Source organism: Eumetopias jubatus, unplaced genomic scaffold, assembly GCF_037043125.1.
Source record: "Eumetopias jubatus isolate StellerSeaLion01/CBP00866 unplaced genomic scaffold, mEumJub1_p1.0 scaffold_3, whole genome shotgun sequence".
Lineage (NCBI taxonomy): Eukaryota > Metazoa > Chordata > Mammalia > Carnivora > Otariidae > Eumetopias > Eumetopias jubatus.
The window spans coordinates 38246670-38265803 of NW_028274809.1; the positions used below are offsets into that span (position 1 = coordinate 38246670).

Genomic DNA, 19134 nt, shown 5'->3' on the forward strand with positions numbered 1-19134 from the left:
TGCATTTTAACTCTGTAGACAATTTGTTGCACATTCTAGTTTGAGAACCACTTTCCATAGTACTGTTTTTTCATTTCTGGTATTGTTGACTTTAAATGATCTTGAGTGTGGTTCTTGGTCCCTAATCAACATTGACAGTATTATTTTTTCATTTGGGGAAAGGTTTGGAATTCAACAGTAATTTAAACTTTGATAACCTGTTCTAATTTGTAGTTGATGAAATGGTAAGCATCTCTTCTGTGTACAAGTATTGTCTGTTGAGGGGAAGATACATTAAGTAAATCAGTACTAGGTATAGTTCTAACTCCTTGTATATAATAGTTATTTTAAAGTTTATGTATTTAGAAGAGTACTTTGATAATTCCTACTAGAGAAATGCATTGTTTTGGGTCTCTTTGGAAAATTCAAGTCTGTATTAACTTCCTTACAGATATTGAAGCACAGATTCGAGAAATTCAAGGCAAGAAGGCAGCTCTTGATGAAGCTCAAGGAGTGGGCCTTGATTCTACAGGTTATTATGACCAGGAAATTTATGGTGGAAGTGACAGCCGATTTGCTGGATATGTGACATCAATTGCTGCAACTGAACTTGAAGATGTGAGTTACTGAGTTTACAAGAATCAAGCATTTCTTTGATGAGCAAAAATATAAGGGAATTTTCTGTTTTAGTCATCTTATTTAATCTGGGAAGATTTGGGGGATTGGGAAATCATTCTTTTGGAGGATAAAACTATTGAAGGTGTCCTTTCTCTCTAAGGTCCAGAAACTTCCGGAAGTCATCACTTCTTTATGTTAAAACTTTATGAATCTTTATGTTAAAACTAGTTTGTTTATCCAGCAAATAAGCTGCAAATCATTAACTATTGTAAAATAAATCCTGCTTGTTACCTCCTAAGCTCTGTCTAGAGTAGCCAGCATGAGACGTTACTTTATTGTAGATAGCCATCTGTCCTTGCCACTTTTGACTTCCGATTTGTATTTGATGCTGTGTTTTTCCCCTTGGCATCTTTTTTTTTTTTTAAGATTTTATTTATTTGTCAGAGAGGGCACGTGAGCACAAGCAAGGGGAGCAGCAGGCAGAGGGAGAAGCAGGCTTCCTGTTGAGCAGGGATCCTGACGTGGGACTCAATTCCAGGACCCCAGGATCACGACCTGAGCCAAAGGCGGACGCCTAACTGACTCAGCCACCCGGGCGTCCCATCCCCTTGGCATCTTAATAAGAATGGAATGTTTCTTGTTACTGATGCTAATGGCCTTTTTTAGTTACTCTGGAGGATGACCGCTTCTCGTTTTGAAGTGCATCCCTCAAAGTGTTTTTATATAGTCCACATAGCTTATTTTGTCAGACCATTCCAAACATCCAAATTTGGTGAAGTGACTGTTCAATTTTTGCATAATTCAGTAACAAACGTTTTATGTATATAGATTTTATCAAACTTGTTTTTATGAAATGCAAACCACATTTTATTTTATAATTGGCACTTTTTTTTTTTAAGAAAATTTTTCAAGTTCTAAAGGTACAATTTCCAGAAGCTAAGGGGGAAATTTTGATTTCGTTTTTGAATAAAATAAACGAGGTGTTAAAATCTTGGGAGTTAATCCATTGTTGTACTTCTTAGAGTAGTAAAGTAACAATATAACATTGGTCTGTTTAAACATACTACTAGGGAAACAAATACCTTTAAAATTAATTATATTTTATTTGTGTGGTTAAAAATGTTTAAAAAAACATGAGTTAAAAAAACAAGGAAGGGCACCTGGCCGCCTGAGTCAGTAGAGCATGAGACTCTTGGGGTTGTGAGTGTAGAGATTACTTAAAAATAAAATCTTTAAAACAACAACAAGGAACCTGGAGAGTTCTAAATAAGCTGTTTGTAGTTTCCAAATTTGAAAAACAAATTTTTTTTCTTTTTCTTTGAAGATTTTTATTTATTTATTTGTCAGAGAGAAAGAGAGAGTGCACAAGCAGGGGAGCGGCAGGGAGAGCAGGCAGAGGGAGAAGCAGGCTCCTCGCTAAACAAGGAGCCTGATGTGGGACTTGATGCCAGGACCTTGGGATCATGACCTGAGCTGAAGGCAGATACTTAACTGACTGAGCCACCCAGATGTCCTGAAAAACAAATTTCATTATGCTTTCTGTGAGAAAATGAAATGTTCAGGCTTTCTTAAAAGTCCATACCTATCTTACTTTAATTAGCTTCCATAGAAATCATTCCTTGTTTAATGTTTTTAAAAGTAAAGAGAACTAAATTTAATTTCTTTAAAAGGTTTGTGATTTGAAAGAAACCCTAGGTGTTTAGAACTTTTATGAACAAAGGTTTAGACACCACTTTGCCAGTAAGTCTTTTGATACCATGTTGAATCTGTATATGCTTTTTAATTTTTAAGTTCTGACATTTTGTTGGTGGCTTTTTGGGGGCATTTCATTGCAGGATGACGATGACTACTCATCATCTACAAGTTTGCTTGGTCAGAAGAAGCCAGGATATCATGCCCCTGTGGCATTGCTTAATGATATACCGCAATCAACAGAACAGGTGACTCTCCTCTTGTTCTTCTCCCCTCGCAGCCCTTTTTAAAAATTAAAACCAGAGTTTATTCAGTTAAGGAAAAAATGTCTCAATTCCTGTGGAAGCCCCCATATTTTAGAAATCAAGTTATTAGAATGTCTTGAGGAGAGTTGATTGGGAGGATTAGAAGTAGTACTTAGTTTATTTTGTTAAGGTAATCATTTCATGAAGAAAGGAAGTATAGAAATGTTGACAGTGTATATTGTCTCATTTCCCTGTGTCTTATTTTTTCATGTTAACATCCATAAAATGTTAGAAGATATTTCTTTCATTAGTAGGTATTTATTAAACATTTTTACATATTTTCTAATGTTCTGGGTTTTGTATATGATACTCTCTTTGGTTATTTAATAAAGTAGTTATTAAATGAGACATACCTCTTTTCAGTATGATCCATTCGCTGAACACCGACCTCCGAAGATTGCTGACCGGGAGGATGAATACAAAAAGCACAGGCGGACCATGATAATATCCCCAGAGCGTCTTGATCCTTTTGCAGATGGTAATTCTTTCCCACTTTTCTATAAGTTTTCAGGAATTTATTTGTCTTAAGTTGTCTTTAGCCCTTTGATTTTTTTTGGCATGCTTATGAATTTGCTTTTCTTTTTTAAAATCCCCCTTATTATAGATTTGTATAGATTTGGTTGAAGTCACAGATGCCATATTCTTCATCTTTATAATGCAAGTTTTCTTTCCAGGTAGAAGGACAAGAAAATAATGAGCCAATGCCATAGAAACGCAAAGGGTTAAAGGTTTTTCTTTTACTTTTGTTTTGGGTACGCTTTCTATACTTTGAACAAATGTGTTTTTCTGCTCAAAATACTTTCAAGCTATTGAAAGTTTTCATTCCAAATCCTAGACTTTTGGGCTTGTTACTTTTGAGAAACTGTTTCTCACATTAGAGCTCCCCCCATATTGCTCTAAATATAGTTTAGTAAATGCACCTATTTTGCTCTAAGCATACTTAAAAGTTAAAACAAAAGTATGTATACAAAGACTTTGATATTTTTAATAGTTGGAGTCTGTTTTGCTAATTTTAGTGTGCAGGTCAGCACAAGGGGCATAGTGAGTGAGCCTGATGGAAGCTTTCCTCAGGTGAGTTTCAAAATCAGAATTAGGTGCCTGTTTCTTAGAATTAGATTCTGCTGCAGGTTTACAAATTAGACTTTCAGCCTGCATGAATTAGTAGGGATATTCTTTTTTTACTTGCATAATTGTAATTGATTTAAACATGTATGTCAGAATTCACAGGCCCATACTAACTGTCCTTAATTTCTTTCCTACAGCAGTACTGCTATATGCCAGTCCTGTCTGCATTCTTAAGGGTGCAGTTCAACACATCCTCTCTAGATTATGGTGAAAAAGTATTCCAAAGGAAGTCTTATCAGAGCTAGTGTCAGAAAGAATGACACTATCAATTGGGCATGATCTTCAGCATAGGAAATGTCTTAGAATTTTATTATTTTTTCCTAAATTGTGATGCTATACTACTGGTATAGCTGATTATCACATTTCTAAAACATAGTGTGCCTCTGTGAATCTTGTTCTGTACTGTTTGGGCTTCTTTAAGATATTCTGAAGTTTGAAAGCAAATACTGAAACTTGAACCAAGAGACTAACACATCTCTTTGTACACCACTTTTCTTCTGTGTGAAACATAACCGGTAGAAGTAATATATTTCAAGTAATATGTTTCCAGTTGTAATTTTTACTTTCTAAGAAAATAAAAATGTTTTTGGGTCAACAAAACTTAAAAAGAATGAAGCCCTTTTTAGTAACATGACATCAGAGTAAGATTATAGGTGTATTTTAAAAGTCAGATTTTCTAAACTATAACTTTTAGAACATTGTATGGAGAACTTATCTAGTTATAGTTATTTGTAGTCAGGATTTTAACAGCTTGCAACAGGTAATGTTTTGAATATAAATATCTTTCCAAAGTGTTACTAATGGTAAAGAGATAATTTTCTAGGCTTCTATTCTGCTGCTTGAAGTCAGAACTGCTGATGGAGACAAAGGCACGAAAGTGTACGTATTCCGGATTAGCAACCCAGGAACCCATCACTTCTGAAGACTCTAAACTGTGCTGTCATTTTGTTTTTATATGCATTAAAATATTTGTTTTAAACTGCTGTAGATATGTTTGTGTTCAAACAGGTTAAATTGATCAGCAAACTCAATAAAAAGTAAGATGTATAATTATTAAAAGTTTTCCATCAAAAAATAAATTAAATGATTATGGAATAACATAATATTAGAGCAGGGCAGATAAAATCAGTTTAACCTAATTATCTTTTATTTATTGTACTCTTGTCCTGTTGCTGTTCTTTTCTGCAGGAGGGAAGACCCCTGATCCTAAAATGAACGCTAGGACTTACATGGATGTAATGCGAGAACAGCATTTAACTAAAGAAGAGGTATGTGAACCTATTTTTATTTTGGTGGTTGTGAAAGAATGTAATAGAAAGTTCAAATTGAGAGACTTATGTTTCCTTTTTATTTGCTGCACAAGTAATATTTCAATAGTATTAATAAAAACTAAGTTGAGAAAGAAACTTTACCCAAAATTCTGCTGCCTCCCAAATTAAACTTTTCATATTTCTATATCCTTTTCCAGTCCTTGGTCCCTTGGCTGTCTGTTTGGGTGTGTACACGTATATGTGTACGTATGTGTATATACACACACACACACACACACAGACATGTATCTTATGGTGGCTATATCTATGGGGAGGATTGGTGGTGTGTGTCTGAAACAGACGGCTAAGGGAAAAGTCAGATAGTTAAATCATTCCTTGAAAAACCTCTAAAGCTTCCATAAGATTCAGTTTGGATATGGGTGGGGAATTCTGAAGGATTCTTACTGGCCTGCAGTGATTGCTCCATTTCGTTCTAACAGTAAGCCTCCATAAGTTTATTACAAATATATAATTTGTTATATGGAATAAGTATAATAATTACATAGTTATAATTTTTAAGTTTCCACTTTTTGCCACTTTTCTATCTTACTACATAATCTGCATTGCAGTTTATGTGAGTTTTAAATAAAACTTTTTCAATGAAAGTATTTTGGTTTTCCACTGTTTTTAAAGTAGGGTGCTCTGTGTTATAAATTCCATAGTTGCTCATCTTTTGCGCAGAAAGACATTGTATAAAACTAGAAATAGAGAAAAGAAAGGGAAATGAGGAAAGGCACTCCCAGTGGCTTAGAAAGCAGAATGAGTGAAGACAATGACATTAAATTGAAATGACTGTGCTGATTATATATGAAAATATGTTGAAAAGGTTTTAGCAATACTCAGTGATTTTTGAAATATTTGTAGAGAGAAATTAGGCAGCAGCTAGCAGAAAAAGCTAAAGCTGGAGAACTAAAAGTTGTCAATGGAGCAGCAGCATCCCAGCCTCCCTCAAAACGAAAACGGCGTTGGGATCAAACGGCCGATCAGACTCCTGGTGCCACTCCCAAAAAGCTGTCAAGTTGGGATCAAGCAGAGGTAATTTATTTTTATTTTTAATGACGATTATTATTGTTTTTAGATTTTCCCTTTCACATGGAGTGTATTAGCCTACTTTTGTTGACATCAGGTGAACACAGACCAGGTGGCTCAAACAACAGACATTTATTTCTTCATAGTTCTGGAGGCTTGATGGAGGCTTGAAGTCAATATCAAGGTGTGTGTGCATGGAGAGAGCAAGCAAGCTCTTGTGTATCTCCTAAGGACACCAGTGTTACCAGGTTATGGCCCTAACCTTATGACCGCATTAAATTACCTCACTAAAGGCCTCATCTCTAGATATGGTCACATTCGTGGTTAAGGGCTTCAACATAAGTTTTTTTGGGGAGAAGATACAGTTCAGTCCATAGCTTGGAATAAAGGAACGTCCCTTTTGGAATATTAAAACATTTCAGTATGTCACATTGTGGAGGTTGAGTACAATATACTGATCTTCTTCATTTTCTGATGGATAATTTAATCATCTGACCACTGGTGTCACATGGGTAGTGCTGCTGCATTTCCTTGGTCAGTTTATTTTCCTAGAGAACGTCTTTGCGGGTTGTTTTTATTGTTTCATTTGTTTAAAATTTTTAAAAAATTGTAAAATATTAACATAAAATTTGCCATTTTAACCATTTTAAAGTGTACAATTTAGTGGCATTAATTAACACTCACAATGTTGTACAACTATCTCCACTAATTTTGAAATTTTTTCATTACCTTGAGCAAACTGTAATCATTAAGCAGTAATTTTCTATCCCCCTCACCCCCAGAGAAAATTACAAACATAATACCTCCTTAACAGCTTTTTAGCTGATGACTTTGTTTCCTATTTTTCCTTTCCAAAGTAGAAACAACAAAAAAACTTACACCATTCCCACTGTGAAATCTGCCAGTATGCCTATGTCTGTTCTCATTTACTCTTTTCTTTCTGAGTTGTCAGTGCAGGTTGAACAGCTTCTTATATACTATTTCCCATCCCCTCTTAACTACTCAGAGACTTTTATGTAACATCAGTTTTTTTCTCTGTACTTCAGGCTATTATCAGCAAACACTTTGTACCCATTTTCCTCTTTAAAAAACAAAACAAAAAAAATGCAGGAAACCATCCCTTGATCTCACATCCCCTTCCAGCTACCATCCCATTTCTGTGTCTTCACTGCAGATGCTTTGAATGAGTTGTCTATATCTGCAGTCTCTACTTATCTAGTCTTTTGCTTGCACCACTCCACCAAAACATCACTTGACCTCCTTTTGGTAGATCCAAGGATCAAGTCTCAGTCCTCATATTCTGTATCATCATATCATAGATTCTGTCATATATCAGTGGCATTTGCCATTACTTGATTCGCTTTTCTTAGGTTCTGGACTTCAGTCTCTCTTGATTCTCTTAATGCTCTCCTCACTGACTCCTGTTCCTCAGTCTTGTTTGCTGGATCTTCCTCACCTTCCTTTAACTTTGGGGTTTTCTAGTGCTCAGTCCTTGGACCTCTTTTCTAAGTGGAATCCCTAAGATCTCATTCCTGTCTTCATATACCATCTCTGTAAGACTACTCCCAAATGTACAAATCTATGCCCTACATGTTCTGGGTTCTCAAACTTGACACTTCTATTTGAATGTTTAGTAGATATTTCAAAATGAATTTTTCTAAAATAAAATTACCGATTTTCTCTGTTCATTCACCCCTTCCAGCCTGTTCCCGTGTCTGTTGGCTCAAGCCACATCGTTGAAGAGTCATGTCAGTGTCGTCCAATAGTTACTCTCTTGTCCTAAATTTTATCCATAAATTAATTTTATTGTCCCCACCTTTAAATATATTTGGGATCTAACTACCATTCATGACCTCTGTCTCCATCACCCTAATCTAAATCACCAATTTTTTTTTAAAGTTTATTTATTTTAGTAATCTCTGTACCCAACGTGGGGCTTGAACTCATGACCCCGAGATCAAGAGTTATATACTCTTCCAAATGAGCCAGCTAGGCGCCCCCTTAGTCACTGTTTTAGCATAGACTACTGCAGATTTATTTATAGACCGTGGCAGTATATTCCCAGACCCAGAATTGGGATATAATAAACCTGATAATTTCCAAACACTTTGAGTTTAAGGTAGAGCCTGAGGAGTTCCCATTTGCTTGCTGGTATATGAGAGGATTTGGCTCTTTAGAATATAAATTATTACTAAATTTATTTATTATTTATTTATTTTGAAGATTTATTTATTTGAGAGAGAGAGAGCACAGGCAGAGGGAGAAGCAGACTGCCCTGCTTTAAAAAAAAAAGATGTCTGTCTTATAAAACTGTAGAGTTTCAGATGATGTTTTCTTTCATTCTGTTTGTTTAACACAGCTCCATCCTAATCAGGACTGTGGGAATTACAGTGGATAGTAGAAAAAGTTTATCTCCTACCTGATCATCAGGAGGAGCAGTTGCCAAAAATGAAATTTTGAACAGTTTATGTGCTTCACTCACCTAATTGAAAATTTCTCAACCCTGAGTGACACGTAAAATTTTTTTTTTTTTTTAAGATTTTATTTATTTATTTGACAGAGAGAGATAGCGAGAAGCAGGAACACAAGCAGGGTGGGTGAGAGAGGGAGAAGCAGGCCTCCTGCTGATCAGGGAGCCCGATGTGGGGCTCGATCCCAGGACCCCGGGATCATGACCTGAGCTGAAGGCAGACCCCAACAACTGAGCCACCCAGGCGCCCCCATAGAATCTTTTTAAAGGAAAAATTGTGCCTTAAATTTGTTGTGGTATTTATGCAAATTTGCAAGCATAAAACTAAATAGAATTCTTGTGTTGGATAGGGCATCCAATTTTTTTTTTTTTAAGATTTTATTTATTTATTTGACAAGAGAGGGAACACAAGCAGGGGGAGTGGGAGGGGAGAAGCAGGCTCCCTGCTGTGCAGGGAGCCCAATGCAGGGCTTGATCCCAGGACTCTGGGATCATGACCTGAGCCGAAGGCAGATGCTTAATGACTGAGCCATCCAGGTGCCCCCATCCAATTTTAAATATATAAAAGTATATTATAAAACTGGTGGAATATTTATGCATCTTAAGTACAAATTTTGTTTGGCTTACACTGACGCCAACAGAAGAACCTGCAGAGTGCAGACAATATAGTATCAAAGTAAGGCACAATATTCTGTTACCATGGGCTGTGTGATACCTTGCATCACCTACTCCTTGTCTGTTTGAACTATAATGGAAACTTTGATTACTTCACTCTACTTACAGTCTTTTTTTCACTAATCTTATCAGCATTAGAGTAATATTACAAATGTGATTGTAAATCTCAGGGTTTGAAATCGTGGCAGTATCTAGTTATAATTACACAGGTGGTCCAAAACATACTTAGATTAATTAAACACGCACATGAAACTGAAAAAAAACACAAAAATAGTATTTCTTAGTGAGAACTTATAGATATATGTCTCTAAGCACAGTTTGGGAAGTATTGCTATAATTAAATATGAAATTTTTTATTGCACATATAGACAGAGAAGGCTTAGTGATTTTTCTCAGAGTTATGGAGCTAATAGTGGTATATACAAGACTCACACCCAAAAATCCATTTTCTTTTTTTAAGCTAGGGTTTTTTCACTGCTCCAAATTAAAACTTCACATTGTTTTTAGTCAAACATACTTGCTATAAAGTAGGTGTTTCTTAAACATGGTAATTTACTCTCATTAATGCAGGATAAGACTAAAATATTTGTTAACAATTTTTTTGATAGAAATTTTCTAGTTATTTTTATGTGGCTGTGTAGGTATGTGAACTAAAGTGTTTTTTGCTTTGTTAAGACCCCTGGACATACCCCTTCCTTAAGATGGGATGAGACACCAGGTCGTGCAAAGGGAAGTGAGACTCCTGGAGCAACCCCAGGCTCAAAAATATGGGATCCTACACCTAGTCACACACCAGCGGGAGCTGCTACTCCTGGACGTGGGGATACACCAGGCCATGCAACACCAGGCCATGGGGGCGCAACTTCCAGTGCTCGTAAAAACAGATGGGATGAAACCCCCAAAACAGAAAGAGGTACTTCTAGTGGAATCTTGGTGTGTGTTTAGGTGAAATAATTGATTTGATGAATGGTATGTTTATAGGAGGAAATCTGTTCACATCTCTAGTCCTGGGTAGAAAGGTAAATAATCAGTCGCTTTGGGGGGATAGATAAAGAACTAAGGCGATCGTATGCTTGAATTCTTTTCCCTTCTTGAAAACATAAAATTTACCATTTTAACCATTTTAAGTGTACAGTTCATGGTATTAAGTACATTTGTAGTATTGGGCAACCATCACCACTATTTATTTCTAGAACTTCTTCATCATCCTGAACAGAAACTCTGTACTCATTAAGCAATAACTTACCATTCCCTCCTCCTCCCAGTCCCTGGTAACCCCTGTTTTCTGTCTGTATAAATTTGCCTAAATCTCTGTGTGTGTGTGTGTGTGTGTGTGTGTGTGTGTGTGTGTGTGTAAACTTTTTAAAGTTATGGTTTGTTAATTCTTCATGAGATTACCTGTGAGAAGTTAAGGCTTAATAGTACATCTGTTACATTAAAATTTTATAAAGGATTTCTAATGATATGGGAGAATGCTCAACATATGGTGGATGAAAGAAGCAGTTTAGAGTTGTACATGTGGAGTAATCCACTGTACAGAGAAATCAGAAGTAGCTCAAGATGCATAAAGTGGCTGTCTCTGGGTTGTACCGTTATGCCTGGTTAGAAAAATACTTTTGTTTTTCTATTCCTCAGTGGCTACTACATTTTTGTAATCAGTGGGAAAGAAACAAAAAGTAATATGGGAGGATAAATATGAAATGAAAATTTAAACTTTAAATGGGTCCCTATTTTAAGAATATCCTGTTCTTGAACTTGACCCGTTTTAATATGGTAGCTCTTTGAGAATAAACGGTAATTTTTTGACAGTGGTTAAAATTTATTTACTTTTTTTTTTTTAAAAGATACTCCTGGGCATGGAAGCGGATGGGCTGAGACTCCTCGAACAGATAGAGGTGGAGATTCAATTGGTGAAACACCAACTCCTGGAGCCAGTAAAAGAAAGTCACGTTGGGATGAAACACCAGCTAGTCAGATGGGTGGAAGCACTCCTGTTCTGACCCCTGGAAAGACACCAATTGGCACACCAGCAATGAACATGGCTACCCCTACTCCAGGTAGAAAATCTCCCATTGGAAATAATTTTTTTCCTGGAAATATTTTGAATTTTTTTTCTCTCAGGTATTGTGTGTGCTATTAATGCCTATTTTTAGCAAAAATAACTGGATTAAAAAGCTTTGGCTTGAATTTTTAATAACAAAGCAATTAAAACTAAAATTGGTATTTACTGTCTTATATCCCAAGGGCCTATGTAATGATAGAGCCTTGCACTATAGGGGCGCCTGAGTGGCTCAGTCAGTTGGGCGGCTGCCTTCGGCTCAGGTCATGATCCCAGGGTCCTGGGATCGAGCCCCGTATTGGGCTCCATGCTCGGCGGGAGGCCTGCTTCTCCCTCTCCCACTCCCCCTATTTGTGTTCCCTCTCTTGCTGTCTCTCTGTCAAATAAATAAAATCTTAAAAAAAAAAAGACTTGCACTATAGATTGTTACAGAAATTTGCTCTTTTGGTAGGTCACATAATGAGTATGACTCCTGAACAGCTTCAGGCTTGGCGGTGGGAAAGAGAAATTGATGAGAGAAACCGCCCACTTTCTGATGAAGAATTAGATGCTATGTTCCCAGAAGGATATAAGGTAATAACAAATACCAGTGTGGTAATATTTAGGATGTGAATTTTATTTAAATGTTTTTTGAAGAAATTAATTGGTCAAGTTTGTATTGGCCCTGCCCAAATTTACTACTGCTATTCCATTCTTTTAGCTATTTCCAAGTATATTTCAGTTCCAAAAGGTAATAGAGATGAAAAAATGAATGACATGAAGCTTTTACTACTTTTGGAAGGTGAGAAATTATAAGGACTTCTAGGACCATACTTTGAGAACTCCTGCCTTGGTGGTATGGAATAAGCTTGCTGCTTTAGTTTATCAACAGTCCCAGAATTAAGCTCACATTAGATCATAGTTATTTTATTTTGTGCCTCCCAAGATTTTGTTTATTTAAGTTCCTGGGTTGCAAATGAACACAAAGAATATTCTCTTTACCATAGCAACTTGAAGTTTATTTTGAATTACAAACTTTTCTAAGTACCTGGGACTCAGGACCCATTTGCTGGTCTAAAGGTAGTCTAAGTTAGCTGGAACCTAGGACATCTAGATGGCTTTTACAGAGCCTTATATTGCTAGTGCCTGCTGCTTTTTAAGAGTTTGTATGTTTTTCCCCTTGTTAGGTTTATATTAGAGTGTTTAAGTGTGCATGAATTTCTGCTTTAAACTTCTTATAGCCTGCACATAATGCTGTGGGAATAGACATTCTACAACTTACTGTTGTCTTCTTAATTGCATTCATTGATTTCCTTAATATTCCTATTCCGTAATAGGAGAGAAAAATATTTTTTAGTGAATCTTAGGTGAAGTTTTTGGTTTAATCAAATGGTGTATTTTATAGGGCTTTGGTAAATATTTTACTTTTGGTTTTTATTAATTTAGTTTTATACACAACTCATTTTTGTCAAACAACTTAAATATTAAGATTCTTTGCTTTTATAAAAGTGCAGAGATTTATTTGAATGGGTTTTCATTTTATTAAAATTAACCCTTAATTATGTGTACTTTGTGAGCTTATTTCCATTTATGACCTATCGGCTCATCAACATGTTTATATAGGTTAATGTTTGAAAGTGATCAGAATTTCATTAGCCTGCTTCAGGTATCTCATTTTCCCACATTCCTAATATTCTTAATTTATGTTTTAATTAGATGAGAAATATGAATGGTTGTCATACAGATTTTAAACATAAGATAGAAAGATGGGATCAATGTTAATTCTTGTTTCCAAGCAAAAGCTTCTAGCTAATAAACTAAGATTAAGTGCAAATATTAATTCATTATGTTATTATATAACATAATGAAACTTTATAAAGTCAAGAGAATCCTAAACTATCTTTTAACTGTACTAGGTACTTCCCCCTCCAGCTGGTTATGTTCCTATTCGAACTCCAGCTCGAAAGCTGACAGCAACTCCAACACCTTTGGGCGGCATGACTGGTTTCCACATGCAAACTGAAGATAGAACAATGAAAAGTGTTAATGACCAGCCATCTGGAAATCTTCCATTTTTAAAACCCGATGATATTCAGTACTTTGATAAACTTTTGGTGAGTAGTAATAACAACTAAAATACTGCTTTTTATTTAGGACTTACAAATTGCAATATCTTAATCTACCTTTACATTTTCTCTTTTTACTAATAGGTTGATGTTGATGAATCAACACTTAGTCCAGAAGAGCAAAAAGAGAGAAAAATAATGAAACTGCTTTTAAAAATTAAGAATGGAACACCTCCAATGAGAAAGGTAAGTACCACTTCACTAAATCATCAGGTTCATTATAATTTTATGTTAGGAATTTATATTTAATCTCTTCATCTTTACCAATGGCATAGTGTAAGAGAAAGGTATGTAATATGAGGGATTTAGCTTTTTTTTTTTTAAAGATTTTATTTATTTGAGAGAGAGAGAGAACGAGAGATAGAAAGCACGAGAAGGAAGAGGGTCAGAGGGAGAAGCAGACTCCCTGCTGAGCAGGGAGCCCGATGCGGGACTCGATCCTGGGACTCCAGGATCATGACCTGAGCCGAAGGCAGTCGCTTAACCAACTGAGCCACCCAGGCGCCCGGGATTTAGCTTTTTAATCAAACAATTTTATGCTAATAAGGATGTTGAAAAATGGGATTCTCCTTTTTGTTCTCAGGGCCTTTAAAACATGCTGAAGACACTAACGTAATTAGATTTATGTGAGGAATTACATTAGTATCATATGTAATTTGAAGATGGACATTGCTTTAGCAGAAGTTAAGGTGTTTTGTGTTGTATCCTGTGGCTCCATTATTCTACTAAATTACCCTTTTTTGAATTAACCGAAAACAATGAAGTTCGGTTACAGGAGTTCAAACTTCAGAATAATTTGATGGGAATGCACTCATGCTACACTGTGTAAGATGTCTATGACGTTTACACTAAAAATACTGTTATAGAAAATCATGGAATAATTTGCATGTTCAAAATGCTTAATTATAAAGGAACACACCTTTTACTTTTTTTTACCTCCCAGGCTGCATTGCGTCAGATTACTGATAAAGCTCGTGAATTTGGAGCTGGTCCTTTGTTTAATCAAATTCTTCCTCTCCTGATGTCTCCTACACTTGAGGATCAAGAGCGTCATTTACTTGTCAAAGTTATTGATCGAATATTATACAAACTTGATGACTTAGTTCGACCATATGTGCACAAGGTTTGTTCTCTTCAAGTAGTGTTTCTACTGGTTGAATATTTTTTTTTTTTAAAGATTTTATTTATTTGACAGAGACACAGTGAAAGAGGGAACACAAGCAGGGGGAGTGGGAAGGGAGAAGCACGCTTCCCGCTGAGCAGGGAGCCGTATGCGGGGCTCGATCCCAGAACCCTGGGATCATGACCTGAGCTGAAGGCAGACGCTTAACGACTGAGCCACCCAGGCGCCCCGTGGTTGAATATTTTTTAATGTAAAAGGAATTCATGGATTTTTAAAACCAGCTTATTATATTTGCAAAATTTAAAAAAATTCTAAAAAAGTAGTAACTGATGCATGCATTCACAGTATAAAGAGAAATTGCAGCCCCCAGCAAGACACTGAGTTAACCAATACTAAATTTACATGTCCTCTTAGACCTTTTTCTTTGCATTAGCATACATCACACATATACAAATGTATGCGTGTATATGTAGAAGGAACTTTTTGTCATTTTTACAGTGGATTCATATTCATATTTTTTCATTTGCTTTTATTGTTATAACATTAGGACGAGAAAAGATGTGTTTCTGTAGTATACCATTTAGTGTTAAGGACCCATCTTTCCGCTGGTGATGATAATGCCTTAGAATTGTAAAATGAAGATTGATGTATAAGTTATTATCTTTTAAAATGTTGACTGTTAATCTATGTGATTAATAGCTCCCCCCAGTTTTTATATTTCTTTATGTATCTTGAATTTGCATAATTGAAATTTTTAATTTGTCCCTTGATTAAGAGAGTCCTGGTAATTATAAATTCCCGGTAAAATATGTTTTGTGTGCTTGTGTGTTTAAATTACATAAATGGCCTATAATAAATTTTTTCTCTGTAATTTTACATGAGTATGGCATTAGTAATTGTTGTGAAAATGTAGCTCTTTTTCTTTTTCAGATCCTTGTAGTCATTGAACCATTATTGATTGATGAAGATTACTATGCTAGAGTGGAAGGTCGAGAGATTATTTCTAATTTGGCAAAGGTATTTATAGTATATTTCTAGAGAAGAAAGTTTTGTATCCATCAATAGGATCATTTGATTAGAGAAAGAGCGAGTTCAGGGTTAATGTTATCAGCTGATGACTGTCCTTTTTTCTTGACTTTTTAGGCTGCTGGTCTGGCTACTATGATCTCTACCATGAGACCTGATATTGATAACATGGATGAGTATGTCCGTAACACAACAGCTAGAGCTTTTGCTGTTGTAGCCTCTGCCCTGGGCATTCCTTCATTGTTGCCCTTCTTAAAAGCTGTGTGTAAAAGCAAGAAGTCCTGGCAAGCAAGACATACTGGTATTAAGATTGTACAGCAGATAGCTATTCTTATGGGCTGTGCCATCTTGCCACATCTCAGAAGTTTAGTTGAAATCATTGAGCATGGTAAGTTGTAATATAACTTTGTCCTTTATAAGACAGGTGTCCTGAAATTTGGGCTACTGATTTGGAGAGATAGGTGGAAGGACTTTATCTATATCAACACGATATAGTTTATGATGGGCTTTGGCACATTATCTGCTTATAGGCTGTGGTTCATACTGGCTTTTGCCTCATTTTGTCCAATGTGAACAGATTCTGCAGTTTGACTAAATGATGAGGTTGTGGAAATTAGGAAGTGTCACTTAGTTACAACCTGTGTTTGGTTTTTTAGGTCTTGTGGATGAGCAACAGAAAGTTCGGACCATTAGTGCTTTGGCCATTGCTGCCTTGGCTGAAGCCGCAACTCCATATGGTATCGAGTCTTTTGATTCTGTGTTAAAGCCTCTGTGGAAGGGTATCCGCCAACACAGAGGAAAGGTAGGTTCACCAAATAGATTTTGTTTTTCGTTTGATTTCTACTCATTGAAGTTAAAGTAACTTAAATCTAATTTATTAAGTATATATATTTTTTATTTTAAAATAGGGTCTGGCTGCTTTCTTAAAAGCTATTGGGTATCTTATTCCTCTTATGGATGCAGAATATGCCAACTACTATACTAGAGAAGTGATGTTAATCCTTATTCGAGAATTTCAATCTCCTGATGAAGAAATGAAGAAAATTGTGCTGAAGGTAATTGTTCGAAATTTTTATCCCAGATTTGTTCATCTAAATTGGGTGTGTTTCATGGTTCAAAGAGAATGTTAAAGAACGTTAAAAAAACAACTGTTGTGTGTTAAGCCAGGCCAGTTTTACTATTATCTTTTAACTTTTTAGGTGGTAAAGCAGTGTTGTGGAACAGATGGTGTAGAAGCAAACTACATTAAAACAGAGATTCTTCCTCCTTTTTTTAAACACTTTTGGCAACACAGAATGGCTTTGGATAGAAGAAATTACCGACAGGTAAACTTTTATTGTAAAAAATATTTTCAAGGGATTCTTGACTGACTCACTTGGTAGAGCATGTGACTCTTGATCTCGGGGTTGTGAGTTCGAGCCCCACATTGGTTGTGGAGCCTACTTTAAAAAAGAATATTTTCAAAAATCCTTTCAACTAATTTTTAAGTCAGTTCGAATAAATGTTACATATTATTTTTGCCCTAGTTACCTCACAGTATGTGCTTGATTGTGAAAGGAAATGGATTTTAGTCAGCCAGTTAATTTCCATTTTGATTTTGCATCCTACGGTAAATTCCCAGCTAGGTATTATTGTCTTTGTATCAACGAAATGCTTCATCTGGCTAGGTAAAACATGACTGTAGTCTTACTTTAAATCACTTTGATTTATACCCACATTTGGTTTTTTTGGTCACCTTTCTCTTAAAGGTTTTATTTATTTTTTTTAAAGGATTTTATTTATTTGAGAGAGAGCGAGAGCAAGAGAGAGTGAGCATACAAGCAGGGGGAGGGGCAGAGGGAGAGGGAGAAGCAGACTCCCCACTGAGCAGGGAGCCCGATGTGGGGCTCGATCCCAGGACCCTGGGATCATGACCTGAGCTGAAGGCAGATGCTCAGCCGACTGGACACCCAGGCGCCCCTCTCTTAAAGGTTTTAAAACAGGAATTAACTATTCTCAACATGCTTGCTGGCCTGAATATATCTAAATGGTTTTTTTCCTTTTTAGTTAGTTGATACTACCGTGGAGTTGGCAAACAAAGTAGGAGCGGCAGAAATTATATCCAGGATTGTGGATGATCTGAAAGATGAAGCTGAACAGTACAGAAAAATGGTGATGGAGACAATTGAGAAAATTATGGGCAACTTGGGAGCAGCAGATATTGATCATAAACTTGAAGAACAGCTGATTGATGGTATTCTTTATGCTTTCCAAGAACAGACTACAGAGGTAATGATACTAATTATATTATGGCAAATTGCTGCTGACTTTCATGTTTGTAAAACACATTACTTTTCAAGCAAATAATTATCACTAAAAAGTAATTGAATTTAAAATTTTAAAAATGCTCATGGTCTCATTCCAGTTGTCTGTGAGGAAATACTCTTCTTTAAATTTTTAGATTTCATTTTGTTAAAACAATATTAGCATTTTTAAACTGTTCAGTCACAAACTGAATTCTAGTTCCCAGTGAATGTAGTTCTAAAATGTAACTTAGCTTTTCTTGTTTTAGGACTCAGTGATGTTGAATGGCTTTGGCACAGTGGTCAATGCTCTTGGCAAACGAGTCAAACCTTACTTGCCTCAGATCTGTGGTACAGTTTTGTGGCGTTTAAATAACAAATCAGCTAAAGTTAGGCAACAGGCAGCTGACTTGATCTCTCGAACTGCTGTTGTCATGAAGACTTGTCAAGAGGTAAACTTTTGTATCATATTCTTATTTCTTCACCAAATAGTTTCATGTGTATTAGTAACATTTTAACATTTTTTTTTATTACAGGAAAAATTGATGGGGCACTTGGGTGTTGTTTTGTATGAATATTTGGGTGAAGAGTACCCTGAAGTATTGGGCAGCATTCTTGGAGCACTGAAGGCCATTGTAAATGTAATAGGTATGGAATTTGCTGGTCATATAAGAATTTTTTTGTTTTGTTCTTTTAACTTTCTTTTTTTGTTAAAAGTAAAATATAGAATCAATTTAGGAGTTGAGGAATGGTTTCTGAAACTTTGTTTTTTTTAAGCGCTTCAGAATTATAGTGAAGTCGGGATGTCAAAAAAGTTTTCTTTCCTTAAACTCATTTATATTGTACTTTAAAAAGAGAAAAGAGGGCAAGTTTAGGACCTGTAAGAGAGGTGGGAATAGTTACAACTCAAAAAACTTTGAAGTCCGATGGAATAGAGAATCCTAATAAAAATAGTGTCTCACCTAAAATGTATTCAGGGGGTGGGAGGAGACAATGCTGAAATTTTAGTTTTAGGACAAAACATTATATATTTATTTAACCTGAATTAGTAGATGATTATGGCAGGTTTTTCCTGTCGTGTTGCAGGAACATAACCAGGGAGAAAAGTGAATTTTTCAAGTTGTCTCATTTTCTTTATGTCTAATTTTTCATCCATTTTTTCTAACCCAAAGTAAAGATACAAGTATATTACAAATGCTCTTGAGTATGGAGAGCAAAGATTTTATTATTTAAGGACGTTATAATGAAGCAAACAGATGGTCTCTTGTGTTGACTCTTTCATTGCAGTTGAACATGACTGTTGGGAAAGTAACTTCTGTATGGTTTAGAGGAGCCA

At 35.8% G+C, this 19134-nt stretch overlaps 1 protein-coding gene across 4 annotated transcripts in view; it reads left to right on the forward strand.

The window, feature by feature from the left end:
- Positions 1-19134, forward strand: part of SF3B1 (splicing factor 3b subunit 1) — a 36423-nt gene that overhangs the window by 10757 nt on the left and 6532 nt on the right. The window contains exons 2-20 of one of the 4 annotated variants that reach the window (XM_028121484.2): positions 431-597; positions 2433-2537; positions 2958-3072; positions 4908-4987; positions 5894-6064; positions 9879-10116; positions 11048-11260; positions 11714-11835; positions 13158-13355; positions 13452-13553; positions 14311-14490; positions 15421-15507; positions 15634-15904; positions 16173-16318; positions 16425-16571; positions 16716-16841; positions 17563-17784; positions 18068-18250; positions 18335-18446. In XM_028121484.2, the coding sequence (XP_027977285.1) occupies positions 431-597; positions 2433-2537; positions 2958-3072; positions 4908-4987; positions 5894-6064; positions 9879-10116; positions 11048-11260; positions 11714-11835; positions 13158-13355; positions 13452-13553; positions 14311-14490; positions 15421-15507; positions 15634-15904; positions 16173-16318; positions 16425-16571; positions 16716-16841; positions 17563-17784; positions 18068-18250; positions 18335-18446 (2985 nt within the window). Of the gene's footprint in view, positions 1-430; positions 598-2432; positions 2538-2957; positions 3073-3092; positions 4699-4907; positions 4988-5893; positions 6065-9878; positions 10117-11047; positions 11261-11713; positions 11836-13157; positions 13356-13451; positions 13554-14310; positions 14491-15420; positions 15508-15633; positions 15905-16172; positions 16319-16424; positions 16572-16715; positions 16842-17562; positions 17785-18067; positions 18251-18334; positions 18447-19134 lie in introns of those variants that run through there. The other 3 variants (XM_028121494.2, XM_028121512.2, XM_088021604.1) reach the window with 3 other exon arrangements.